We start from the raw sequence: 14,761 nt of genomic DNA, 5'->3' as shown, positions 1-14,761 counted from the left end.
AAAAAACATGCATTTAATACTGTTCGATCAAAATATAATTTGTAATTGTCATTTTCCAAACAACTTTCTGGTGTATAACTATAATGTGGTTGTGTATTCTTTAATAAATTGAATTTAACAACTAAATTCATGTGTATAATTTTAGCGAATATATTATGACGTTTCTTATATTCGCTTTAAGCCAAAACGATGCAAGAAGAAGTGATGTGTTCAATTGCAAAAAAGTACTACTTTCACTACGATTTTTCGTGTAAAAAAGTGCTACTTTCACTACGATTTTGCGTGTAAAAAAGTGCCACTTTCATTACAATATGCAAAATAGTATATTGTATATCAAGAGTTGAAAATGAAAGATTTCACACGAGTTTGCAGAATTGAGCCGCAAGCCGTAGGCGTATGGCTTAAGCAAACGAGTGTGAAATCGAATTTTCAACACGTGGTATACATGATATTTTTCCGACGACCACAAAAAAAAACGCTAATATTCGGTATTCCTTCAAACTTCAAATATTATTCGACAGAGCTGCGGACAAAACATACATTGGTGGCCATGGTTACTACAACTGTGTGCAATGATTTCATTGCGCACAGCCTAGAAGGTATCTGATTGGCTAACCAGTTTCATTGCACACGGGTTCGCTGTTTGCATGCAATAGCCAACTTTCAATAATAGTTATTTGTGCGAATTTACGCATTTTTCATAGTGGTCGTCGGAAAAGATGCATTTTAATCTCATCGCCAATATTTGAACATTATTCACCTCTGTCAGCGAACTGGTACGTAATCTTTGTATTACTCGAAGTATTCGCTCCAGTTAGTTTCAATCACTAACCAGAATTACCACGAGATAGTTAAAAGTTGTTCAAGTTTACGACCCTTACCCTTTGGATGTTATTTCCAACATAGCGACACACTTTCAAGTCAACGATTTCTGTAAATGCTGAAGATTGATACGCACAACCCGCATACAAAATAATTTGTAGTTGGAGAACATGGCAAGACCTCGATAATTCTGGAAAACATTTTTTGAGCCATTAGTGATCTCGTTTGTTTTGTTTCCATTTAAAACAAATACATATTTTCTCTAAAATCAGATATTACGAGATAATTTGGTTCATGCACCTTCGTAAACGTAATACAGGACCATATGTTTTTGTAGTCGGCTAATATGCTCTTGATAGTATCTCACACACATAACGACAGTACGTGAGTTTAGTGTAAATGTCAGAAGCTCGTTACGTACCAACAATTTGCAATTTTATCATTACTAAACGAACTAATAATCTGTGCCCATTGTTTACGAAACACTTTCATTAACAAAAATTTCATTCCAATTAACTAAATTTTACTTGTTATCAGATCGATTGTAAACCACCAGCGGCAAGAATAAAACAGAATCTTTACTTATACTTAGTTGAATAGGAATAACAAGCTCGTATCAGTGTGACTGAGCTAGTATGTAACAGCAATCTTTTTGCAACAAGGGGTTTTCAGACTGGCAAATTGTAGTCCTCAGACGAATTATTATTACGGTTACGTTCTAAACGAGCTGTCGCAATTGTTTGCAATTATTTACAAAGTAGTGTCTGAACTGAATTTACATGAAGGAGAAATACCAGCGAGCGACAGACATCTTGAAATGAAATGTTTAATTTACACTTGCCAAAGAAGGAAAACGAGAAATATGATTAGTTCGAGCTTTTTTTCAGGCTTAATTAAAGTTTAATTACAATTGTCAGACACGAAGCGAAACTAAATTTGCATCCCATTATTTCTAGTATAATGAATTTCTCCCGAGGTAACTTCGAAATATTTTTAACTTTAACATTATTGCAACGGACCAAGTAATACATTTTACTAACAAATAATTGTAAATAGTAAATTGGAAATAGCATGTCCATTGTTTATCTATAATTTAAAAGGCGACGAAAGAATTTCTACCGACTGCAAGACATTGTAAGATCTTAACAAAGTCCTGTCCGTATAAAGAAACTTTTAGACTCCGATTAGGCGGGTGCTATTGTAGCTGGAGTTTCCTACTTTACTTCCTCAACACCTGATGCCACTTAAAGTTATCGATCTCGTTCGTTATTAACACTGGTACTAATTGCGACTTACACAATTATCCTTATTTTATAAATAATTCGAGAAGCATGACTGCTGACCTTCAAACTTCTCCGTCTTTCATTTACGGCAAAAAATTAAATTGTAAATGTCACAACTGTATTTTATCGACTATTTGCAACACCCGTGTCAAAATATTTTGCAACTACAGGAGTTGAAGGCAAATTTATTAACGAATGGCGTATTTGTTTTTGACAGCGATGTGTTTCAAAGAAATACAAATTTTGTATCTAGCAGCACTAAGGCTTTAAGATTTTGAATTTTTAAATAAGTAATGTAGGGCCCGGATTTTAGGCAAAATGGACTATTTTTATTTTTTAAGGCACATGTATGAAACTTGTCTATAAATGATTTCTGGCTTAATTAGAGTAATTAGAGCCATATTTGATTCTGCCTATTCGGCCTAAAATGCCCTTTAAATACCTATTTTACCTTTTAACTGCCTGAACATGCCTAAAATGACCAAAAATCAATTTCATTTTTGCGGTTTTTTCCCAATTTTCGAATTCTGGGAAGTTTACGGTATTGAAAATGTAAAAGTGGTACCTCAATAAAATTTACAATGCTTTATGATTTTAAAATTTAAGGAGATGTAATTACTGAAATGTACAAAGTGCAGTACAATACAGGAATTACTTTTTCGCTTTTACGGTTGGGACCATGATGTCAGCGGTAAATACTCCGACAATACCTAAGTACCACAAACCATTAGACTGGACTGGCATAAATTACAGAGTTTATCTGTTTGCCTCTGTTCGAAGGGGTGCAGGTATACGCGGTCTAATGTTTTCTGATACTTAGGTATTGTTAGAAGCTTTAACGTTTATAAAATGGTCCTTGCCATAAAAACGAAAATTAAAATCCCGAAGTGAAACAATAAGAGAAACCTTAAGGGTGTCATTTTCTAAAAATTTAAGAAATATAAAATTAACCATCTCCTCTGAAATTTGGTGGGAGACGTAAATATAAGCATTACAAATTTGTCATTTCTCGTTTACTTTATCTCCGTGCAGTGGTCGTGTTTCTTGTGAACCTGTTTAAAGTGAACATAATGCCGAAACAAAAAATTAGTTTACGCGAAAAAATATTACAGTGGACAAGCAAGAAAGATTTATATGAAATAAAATCAACCCGAGAAATGTTTTGTAAAGCTTGTGGTAAACTGGTAAGTTAAGCATAATTAAAAATATGTCATTTTATATTTTTTACTTATTTGAAAATTTTATTTTTTGTAGTTTATATGCGAAAAAAAATGTCACTTGCAACAGCATGAGCAAACGGCCATCCATAAAGAGAACATTATGACACCGCTTCGGCAAACGTTGCTGACACAGAACTTGGAGGAATCGGCAAATAGTACATTCAATATGGAACTTTGTAACGTCTTTTTAGCTGCCAATATACCATGGCACAAACTACAAAATCCTGCGTTTCAGAATTTTCTGACAAAATATTGTGGTAGAAAAATTCCGGATGAGTCTACTTTACGGAAAAATTATTTACCAAAATGCTACAAAGATGTATGAACATACTATCTTTTAATATTTAATTTAAAATTATTTTCACTTTTAGACTATTGACCGCATTCGGAATGAGCTGGATCCTTTTAACATATGGGTTTCAGTTGACGAAACAACAGATGCACTTGGGCGATATGTGGCGAATTGTCTGGTTGGGAAACTTTCAGAAGATGAACCTGGAAAATCTTATCTTTTGGCGTCTAAACAATTAGAAAGAACAAATCATGAGACAATAGCTAGATTCGTAAATCAATCTTTAGGTAAGGGTTTTTCACTTTTTTAAATTTATTTTGATTTAAAATTTCTATGCGTAGAAATCTTGTGGAGTACCAGAGTTGTTGCTGAAAAGTTTCTTTTGTTTGTAACGGATGGAGCACCATATATGATAAAATCTGGTAGACACCTTAAGGTGTTTTATCCAAAAATTGTGCATGTCACATGCTTAGCGCATGCTTTAAATCTAGTGGCTGAAAAAATTCGCTATCAATATGAAGATGTGGATAATTTAATTTCGAACGTGAAAAAAATTTTCGTTAAGGCACCTTTGAGAGTTGAAATGTACAAAGAAAAACTAAAAGAAATGCCACTGCCTCCACAGCCAATTTTAACACGATGGGGAACATGGCTTCAGGCTGCTATGTTTTACAGCGAACACTTTGATTCCATTAAAGAAGTAAGTATATAAAAGATAAGCAAATTAATTGATTGTTAAACTGTTTTTAACTACTCACAGGTTGTCATGTCCTTTGATGGAAGTTCTGCTGTTGCTATTCAAAAAGCACAGTCTATAATGAAGGAACCCGGAATAAAAAACCAATTAATTTATGTTCGCAGTAATTTTAAAATAATCTGCGAAAGTATTACTCAATTGGAAAAAAATGGGTTACCTTTAACCAATTCAATCAAAATTGTTGAAAACGTATTTACCTCCCTAAAAAAATCTCCAGGCCCTGTAGCAGCAGTAGCATTAAAAAAACTTGAAGATGTTACTGAAAAAAATCCTGGATACAAATTTCTTCTAGAATTGGCAAGAATTTTTAGAGGTGAAGATGTGCCGGAACATGACACCAAAATGGAAGAAATTTATTACAAATTTGCGCCCATTACCTCTTGCGAGGTAGAAAGAAGTTTTTCAAAATATAAGTCCATTTTGGTGGATAACCGACAATGTTTTAAAGTAGAAAATTTAGAGCAATATCTTGTATGCAATGTAAATACGTAACAATGTAAATAACTAACAAACTTGTAGTATTGTATATTAATTAATAAAAAATAATTAGTAAATATCTTGTTGTGTGTACCTACTTAAAACTTTAAAAACACATTTTTTAATTTAATTAACCACAACTTTAAGGACCTAGTATGGCTTATTTTCAGTTTTTAAGGGACTATTTGCAGTAGTTTAAGGGACTATTTTAGGCACCTATTTCCGACTTTTTAATTGCCTAAAATCCGGGCCCTAGTAATAAGTATAATATCCCACCTCCACCCGGCGGCACGGCAATTTTGCCGGAGTACATACACTATTACGGATATTACTATCAAGTAATAGTGCAGTGCTTATCAACATAATTACCGGCGTCTTGCCTCCGCATTTTGACTTTGTTGTGTATTATGTTCTGTGTCAATGTTAAGGAACTTCCTCACGATGTGACATGAGTATAATAATATACCTTTTTGAATTTCAACTACCAATGTGTTATCTAAATCCAGAATTTTTAAATTTTTAAAAAGAGATTGCGGTACTATTCCCGTTGCTGAAATTACAAGTGGTAAAATCGAAATTTTTTCTAAACACCAAAGATTTCTCATAGCAACGGACAGCTCTAAATATTTATTAATTTTTGTGTTATATGTCTGTGTTATATTATGTGAATTTGGAACAGCTATATCTAAAAGATATGCTTGCTTTTGTTGTTTATTTAAAATTATAATGTCTGGTCTGTTATGCTTAATATGAATGTCAGTTAAAATTGTTCTATCAAAATATAACTTGTAACTGTCATTTTCCAAACAACTTTCTGGTGTATAACTATAATGTGGTTGTGTATTCTTTAATAAATTGAATTTAACAGCTAAATTCATGTGTATAATTTTAGCGAATATATCGTGTCGTTTTTTATATTCGCTTTGAGCCAAAACGGTGCAAGAAGAAATAATGTGTTCAATTGTTTCCCCTTCAGTTCCGCAAATCCTACATTTATCAATTATCGATTGTAAACCGCATATGTGTTTTTTATAATTTCTTGTATTTATAACACGATCTTGTATTGCAAATATAAAACCCTCCGTCTCAGGGTGAATATTTGATTTCTTAATTAATATAATTAATATTATTTATATATTTTTTCATAGTCAACTCACGTCCTTTTTGTTGGTCATATTGTATGTACAAGTGATAAAAAAAACAAATCAGAACAGGCCTTGCAAATTATCAGTCACGTCGCGTCGTAGCGGATCATATGCAAATAAACGTTCAATGCATGGGCGTAGACAATTTGTAATCTCAAACTTTAGATAATTGTGAATTTTATTATTTTTATTTGATAATGGAGAAAATTTATAAAGTAAACAATAGCAACATTTTACATTCGTAAGAATGGGTAATTTACCAGCTTTATTGTCAAACGCGACGCCACTGATACTTTGAAAATAGTTTTCGATTTCGGCAAAGTTTACGAACGTTTCCTGTAATTATAAGCAACAATTATCCCAGAATAAGTGGTAAAATGAGTTTTATCATAGAAAATAAAGCATTAATTAATTAATAATAGATTTTTCGAGAGGTAGGTAACGAATAAAACGATTGTGTACAGCAAATAGGCGTATGTGTGATTAAGCTAAGAGAGCCGTTTCGATAAAACAAAAGATGAGGGAGGTAGCACTCTTGATTTGTTTTCTTGTTGATCACTCTGTATTATACATAATGGCCAATTAGGTACTTGCTGTGTGACTACAATATCCCCGTAAAGCTTCGGAGTCCAGAGAACTTCATTAATTTAGCAAATGAATATAGATACAACAAAACTTTCTTAAACTCTCGGGGATAACAAAGACATAATTTTCATGCATACACGATCCATTTTCATGTAGATAATAATAACACTAATATTGTTATTATGTCAAGACAATGAAGCTCGCTGAACACGTTTTTGCTTATTATGATATTAAGTCCACCAGATTTTTTTTTTCACTTTATTTATAAGTGAGAAGGTAATATACAGGCTGATTCATCTTTTACCGCCGGTGGCAAAATTGACCTTAAAAATTATGATTTCACTTTCATACTTTGCAGACCTAATTTATTATCCATAAGGCATATGCACACTCAGGTATTTTCACACAATTTTACTATGTTAAATCAATTTTAGCTTATGGTATTATTAAAATAAACGCATTTTGATATTCAAATTTGTATTTGCTTCATGATTTACGACATAATGTCCAAATATCTTAACAACAAGGTCTTTATTACCACAGCAGTGGGTCCTTTACAAACCCTATCGTAAATTCACCTAAGCAGGTCATTTTTACAGGGTAGTCATTGTTAAGGAAAATTTACAACCCTAAAAGCCAACAACTACCAATAAAAGCAATTTTTCCATTAAAATCGATATAATTCAAAAAGTATCAAAGATTTTTCGAAAAGGGTTGCAGATATTGATTTTATACGTCATTAGCCACATTCTGATGCAAAAATTTAAACATGAAATTTTTTTAAAAAATAGTTTTTTTATAAATATGTATCTGCTCATAGAAAAAAAAATTTTTGAAATCAATTATACCGGCTGAAAGTAAATTTTTCGACAAATCAAAACTGTAAATTTCATAATTGTTTCTTAATTCTTAAGGGTCATTTTGCCACCGGCGGTAAAAGATGAATCATCCTGTATACAGGGTCATTATAAATGATTGTCCCATCGAGTTGGCGTTGAAAACCCACACAAATTTGGGATGTGACCCCGTAGAAGATAACACAACAAAGTTTTTAAGAAGCATATACCTATGAAAAACTCTAAACAACAATTGCCACGTGTACAATTCATATTTCATGTTCAATTTGCTTGAAACGTTTCAGATTTTTATTATCTGGGCGTATGTGTTGAAACTTTCATATTTCACATCAAATTTAGGAAAATCATATTTTTCCTGAAACGTTCCTCTAGATAGCAATTTGGCACATTTACATAATAACTTTTCATATATAATGTGACAAGGTTTGGCGATATTTTGCAATGACTTTTCGAATAAAGTCAGTGTACCTAGAATGATTTGTGTATAGCTAAAAAATCGATGATTAATGGGTAAACACGTCTGAGGAAAAAATGTGTTGGTGACATAAATCCCACATCCGTCATAGTAATACCATTCGCATTCCCCTTGATAAATGTAAGAAAGTTTTATGTACCGGAAACCCCAAATATTTATTTTCAATTAGAAGAACTCGATTTTTAAATACAGATATTTTAACAGATGCTTCTTTTAATTCCCGCGGGTGCAAAGTAAACGAAATTCTCCTCTATTCGTGCTCATTTTTATATTATCAACGGTTGAGTTATTATTTGATTTGATTCTTTTCTTCCGACATGGTATGACCATTAATTTAATGATCGATGAGACGGTCAAACTAAATGTGCCGTTATAAAATATAAGATTGCGTTATTAATTATTTTGTTGGCATCACGCAATAATTTTCTGAACACGTACCCTCCCTTAATAATGCTTTTGTTCGAGTGTCGTGTTTGACGTTGGAATAGAGGATGCTATTGTGTTCAAATTTAACTAAAACACAGTTTAGTGCCTTTCATTAATAAAAGGAAGCCTTACCATTTGTGTTGCTTTGAGCTGAGATTATTTGTACATAAAAAATAACACCTTTCAATCCATAGAAAATAACTATTCAGCAAACCTTAAGCTTTCGGAAGCTCCTTGTCAGCAGATACGAGACATCTGTAATTCCTTTATTTTTCACCTTAAAAGATGTCGCTTACTTTAGAAAAGAAACGATGAAAACAGATGTTCCGTTAGTGAGGCATCACCTAAATTTATTTTTAAATCGACGTTAATGCACACACTCATTAACAAATTAATGTTGTTAATTTGGTTATATTCACTTGTTTCGATCCAATTAATATCAACTTTCTCAATTATTTTCTTTACTGTAACAGCGTTTTACAGTTCGTTTCACAAATATATGACTTGGAAAATTAATTAACATTTATTTCAAGAGGCGTGTTTTTTCCATTTTTTTTAAGTTACATTTTTATCGGAAAACAATTATTGAATTCTCTACAAAAAGTATATAATTCATGTACGTACTCGTACATATATAATTCAAAATCATGGTCCCCTGGAATTATAAAATATTCATAAATCGACAAATACGGTTTAACTATAAATAAACTAACACACATTACCGACTTCTTGATTAAACAATTGTTAAATAATTTGGGAAAAGCTTTTAGCATTGTGCCTCAGATAATGTGCATTTTTAGTCAAATCATTATTTCATTTCTGTAGATAAAATAAAAATAAAATTTGTCTACAATCTATAAATAATTCATTTCCGTATTGGTAACAGATACTAAAAAATACTAGAATGCAAAAAAAAAATGTTCGCTAAAAAACACATTCTGACAGACAGGACTATTATTGACAATAAAAAAATCAACGGCGCCAGATATACCGTCAATATCAAACACAATTCAATAAAATCTTATGAATAATAAAATAATATTTTTTTTTCACTACTAGTCTCAGAAGGCTTCATTATTGACTCTCGAACCGACCCCAGAAGTAGAATTTCTCTCCCAAGGTTAATAATTTTCATTATTAACCTAGTGAACCTAATGAACCTAATGAACAGCCGTCACCTAGCAACGAAAGATTTTCTTTGATTTTATTGGTTAACGTAGACAGACGATTTTCAATTTTCATAGCAACCGTTGAAAAATGAGAACTCGGATCGTCGCATGGGACAAACAAATTTAATTAATAATTATTATTAGAAAGGGTTTTAACGTATCTAGTAGTGAAAAAAATAATATATACACCACGCTAGAGAAGACAATTTTAAGCCTCGCTTCTTTATAATAAACTACTTCGGCTTAAAAAATGTCTTCTCTACCTTGGTATATAATTACTATTTTACATGGCTTTTGTATAGTAAAGAACAAAAAAGAATATTGGAGAAAATGTGTTGTTTGCATAGATTTGTTTATTTTTGTATTTATCTTCACAGTATAATAAAATCATACTCGTAATAGAATCATGCAATTCCAATAACATTACTTCACAACATTTTAATAACGAATTGGTTAACCGTGGTTGTAGAACACTCTCCACCACTACGAGGCATGGATTGAATTAGATGGTCTGTGCCTTCTTATGATGTACACATTTGAAGACATGAAATTTGTGAAATGGATATTGCTCGACGAACCAGTGAGTTATGAATTATGATGCTGGGAATTTAGACTTGATCCAGATAAACAAAAATGGTTTGCTTGACCCAGCAAAGTCATACATTTGATTTCAACTCAAAAAATTTTAGAGTCAGGTTTTCAAAAGATTCCATGAACTTTTGCGATCAACAAAATAAGAGGTGTAGGTATTCGAAATTTTTTAGTTTAAATGAATATATAAAGTTGAAGTGGATCAGAATCAGAACATGAATAAGAATTAAAATTTGTTGCCTTGCGAAAGTAATTAGGTCAGGTCAGGTCAGGTCTTAGACTTTCGTAAAATTGAAATAAAACTAAAAATGAAAAAAAAGTAGAATTAAGAATGTGAGATAAGGTGTTCGATTTTTTAAAAAGTTAAATTTGGAAACTTTCGTAATAGGGGAGTAGCAGCTAGTGAAAAAAGTGTCCAAGACAATTGTGTTATTGCCTTCGTCGACAGGGAAAATTGTAAAGAACATTCATCTTCTTTTAAATGTTCAAAAATTAAATTAATGAAGCCTTAATCCTTTTACATACACTAAATATAAAAAATTTAATTTCATTTTGCTTTGTTCGTTTGTAACACATTGAGTTTATACCTGCAGGGTACAAAATAATGACTATTTATTTTCCTTTAGAGAATTCGATTTGAGAACAAAATAAAATAATGAGGCTTATCGTCGATAATATTTATATTCCCTTTGGTTCAATTACCATTCATCCTAAAAATTAAATATCTATTTGTAAGTAATAATATGACACTCTCTCTTCAAACAAAAATATTGTATTGTTATAGTCAATATTTAGGTTGGAAAATATAAATGTGTGTAAGTATTATTGGACAATACTAAAATCAATTGAGTAGTGAAAAATAGTTATTTGGTTTTTAATTTTATAATAGTTAAAGATCTAAAATAATTAGAGTCAGTTTACAGAAACGAAATTAAGTTAATCGTAATCAAATGCGAGATTAACTGAACACGTGATTAGATTGAACCAATCGAAGTTAGTTAATTAAATATTTAATTCCCTTTCTAAGTATAAACTGGTCCTTAATATTTGTTCGCTCCTTAGTTTTAACATAACGTTGCAGGCATTTGTAAACGTTTTCAGCTAAGGATCTATTATAATAAACTAGGCAAAAATGAATAGGGAATTCCACATTTTTTCTTGGAAAGCACGTATTCTTAAACACTAGATAAATTTTAAATGTTACAGGTACTTGAAACATTACATTTAATGTGTATATATTTATCTTTCTAACACATTTCACTACACATTTTAAACTGTATTTATAAAAATATTAAAAATGGAAAAATTTCCTATTCACTTTTGCCTAGTTTATTTCCCTTATATATTTTAGGCGATTCTGTTAAAGACTTCTTCGTAAAACTCAACCATTATAAACCGGAATTATCAAAGTGTCGTTAGGATGGTACTAACTACCCACGCCAATTTGTTTATTTCATCCTGTGTCAAATTTCAATACTTTACGTCATCAGTTTGAATCTGGGAAAACGCAAAAAACGGCCGGACGCCGGTTAAGTGTTGCTATTGGAAACATAAAAGTAACAATCGCAATAACAATTATTCAGGTTTAAGAAATGTTTTATTCAACACTACATCTAAATACAAATTAACAATTTAACTATTTCGGCCACAAAGAAGATGCACTTACTTTCTCAGACTAAAAACGTTAGTTCGCAAATAAAATAATACAACCATTTAAACCAAATCTAAAAAATAGGCCAGCCAGCACAACCTCTTCCGTAATTTTCTTCACATTATTTTCTGATTTCCATTTACAAAAATGGCTGAATTGTTTTTGATACCTTTCACCAGACTTGCTAGGTATTAATTCAGCACAGGCTTCTGCAGATTTTCTTACAATTTCTGGAGGATTTGCTTTAGAAGTCATTTTGACGCACAAAATTATTTCAACAAAATAAACAATTGCCAAACAGCAGTTGCTAATCATGTTCCAAAAATGTGACTAGATTTGGAGCTTTTGTTGAATTATTTTTAAATTAATTTCAATGTTTCTTTCAACCGAAATTTGAGGCAGGATGAAATAATAGTTATTTATCTAACGAGTTCGTGTGTAATTTTGGCTTTTTTTGGCATGAGTGGACCAGTTTAAAACTCGAGTGAAACGAGAGTTTTAAAAGTCCACGAGTGCCAAAAAAAGCCCAAATTACACAAGAACGAGTTGAATACAACGTTTTTTTGTTCGACGAGCCCCTTAAAGCCTTAAAATCGCTAAAAATCTTTAAAATTAGCTTGACGTTTCGTTTTGACAAGTTGTCAAATTTATCAAAATCCGTTCACACAGGAGAAAATTCTCAAATTCTGACAGTGTCAAACAAAAAAATACATAACGACATTCGTCCGTGAACTCTTTTTACAGTACTCGTTTCGAGTTTCAAGACTCGGCTCCTTCGTCGCCTCGTCCTTAAACGTCTAACTCGTACTGTAAACTATGAGTTCCCGGACTTATAACGTTAATTACTATTATGGTTGTAATTTAAAACAAATGAAAATCTATTAATATTTTCTCCTTCATTTGTTCACTATTGCAATAATTTTTGTACTATGGCGACCAAAAAATTTTAGCCGTCACTATCTTGACATTCATGTAAAGTGTAAATAAACCTTTAGGAACCGTAACCCCACTTTCGATTCTTGTCATTTTGACATGCATATTGTTATTCTGACAATCAATTTAAAGTGTTTAAAGCTCAGATATTCCAAAAATCCGATATGAATGAATAAAATTAGAGCAATAGTACATATAAACAAACCATTCACGATTATTTCAAATTCGGACCATCTATGAAAATCTGACATTTTAGTTGGCAGTATTGTGATTTGTCTTAATAAATCTATTTTAGGTTATAATTCAACCGAACACTGCTCCCAAGTTGTTACATTTTTTAAATAATTGAACGCATTAGGAACAATAATCGTAAAATTGTAATTGAAATGAAACATACATATTTGTAGGGCAGTTCTGGGTAAATTATTATTAACTAAATTAATGACGGAATTGACAACAATGCTAATATTTAAAAACGAAACGTCATATGACAGGCCTGACGCCAATCTAACAAAAAAATATCGCGGCCTCCTGCGTGTTTAAAATAATCGTGAACGGCATATAGATAATCTGAGGTAAACGTCTGTGTAGTAAAAAATGACAAAATAATTTCAAGTTTTGAAATGTACAGTGGCCGGGAAAAAAAGTTAGCCATCACTTTTCTGTTACGTCAAAATCCAAATGTGTAATTAATGCTTTAATGACACTGACATTTAAATGATGGCTCACTTTTTTTGCCGCCCACCGTACTATGCCGGCTAAAAAATTTTAGCCGTCATTGTTTGTCATTTGAAAAAATCAAATTGTAATCCATACTTTATTGTCATCATGATTACCGTCTTGATTATGAATGTTATTTTTTTTGCGGTAAATTTCAAAACTCGGAAATTATTTTGTCATTTCTACTACACAGAACGTTTACCTGAGATTATCTATGTACGACTGCTCTAATTTTGTTCATTCATGTTGGATTTTTGGAATATCTGAGCTTTAAACAGTTTAAATTGATTGTCAAAATGACAAGAATCGAAAGTGGGGTTACGGTTCCTAAAGGTTTATTTACAATTTATGGGAATGTCAAGATAATGACGGCTAAAATTTTTTGGCCGCCATAGTACCACCCAAAAATACCAATCATAATCAAGTCGGTAATCATAATGACAATAAAGTATGGTTTACAATTTTTTTTTGAAGGGACAGAAATTGACGGCTAAAATTTTTTGGCCGCCATAGCGTAAATAAATAAAAATTGCAGGCAATCTTTTTCCATAAATATATAATTACCAATAACTTCTTAATTGATACTGTAAAACACTTCTATAAGCGAACAAATTATTATTAAAAGTCTCATAATCTCATTTCACATTTTAACACCAATGACATTTATCTTCAAGCGGTCAAAAATCGCGTAACGGTTGAAGTGGCTCTTTTTTGTAACCGGACTTGAAACATTCCAAATCCTAGGAGTTGCATTACTTGAATTATTGGTGCCTTAAAATTTGAAAATTGTAAGTTTGTAAATTGTCATTTTACTGTAACTGCAGCAAAAGAAAATAAATTAGTTCATGCATATATCATTCACAACTATTGTTGTTCTCTTGTAAATTTAACCAAAACTACAGAGATGTAATTTGCGTGCCAATTAGTGTATTATTAAAATTCTTAATTACACATAAATTTAAAAAAGAAGCAGTGCATCATTACAGAAGAAAATTAAATAAAAGTTAGAATAGAAGATAGAAAATCGATAAACTTTAAGTTTTAAGTCACTTTGACAAAAACCTCAATTTAAATCACTAATGGCTTTCACTAACCTGGAAGCCCGTGGACATTAGGACAGCGAATCTACGGTGAAAGGTTTCCTTAAAGAATGCTTTCCAATTCGCAAACCTTTGTGAACGTTGTGCAGCATCTTCGCGATTGCGGGCGTTAATGAGTAAACATGATCTTGGTCACCAACGAGAAAATCGCATTTTAGTTGCTGAAGAAAAAATTCTTCACGAAATTGAAAACCAACCACACGTCATGTTGAAGCTTGCATTGCAAACGATGGCAGGCAGTTCGGGCAACATTTTTTA

General features: G+C 31.7%; 1 protein-coding gene across 2 annotated transcripts; it reads left to right on the top strand.

Moving 5' to 3' along the window:
* Positions 1–2,405: 2,405 nt before the first annotated feature.
* LOC138126781 (uncharacterized) lies at positions 2,406–4,930 on the top strand. Of its 2 annotated transcripts, none has more exons than XM_069042559.1 (5): positions 2,406–3,289; positions 3,360–3,644; positions 3,697–3,904; positions 3,959–4,317; positions 4,378–4,930. In XM_069042559.1, the coding sequence occupies exons 1-5, from the start codon at positions 3,176–3,178 to the stop codon at positions 4,864–4,866; spliced, it is 1,455 nt and encodes a 484-aa protein (XP_068898660.1). In that variant the 5' UTR covers positions 2,406–3,175; the 3' UTR covers positions 4,867–4,930. The 2 variants fall into 2 exon arrangements, with proteins under 2 accessions (XP_068898660.1, XP_068898661.1); XM_069042560.1 differs by having other exon boundaries at positions 3,959–4,321.
* Positions 4,931–14,761: the final 9,831 nt, after the last annotated feature.

The sequence above is a fragment of the Tenebrio molitor genome, chromosome 3 (assembly GCF_963966145.1).
Source record: "Tenebrio molitor chromosome 3, icTenMoli1.1, whole genome shotgun sequence".
Classification (NCBI taxonomy): domain Eukaryota; kingdom Metazoa; phylum Arthropoda; class Insecta; order Coleoptera; family Tenebrionidae; genus Tenebrio; species Tenebrio molitor.
The sequence above is the reverse complement of the archived record's forward strand: the minus strand, read 5'-3'. Positions and strand labels throughout refer to the sequence as shown.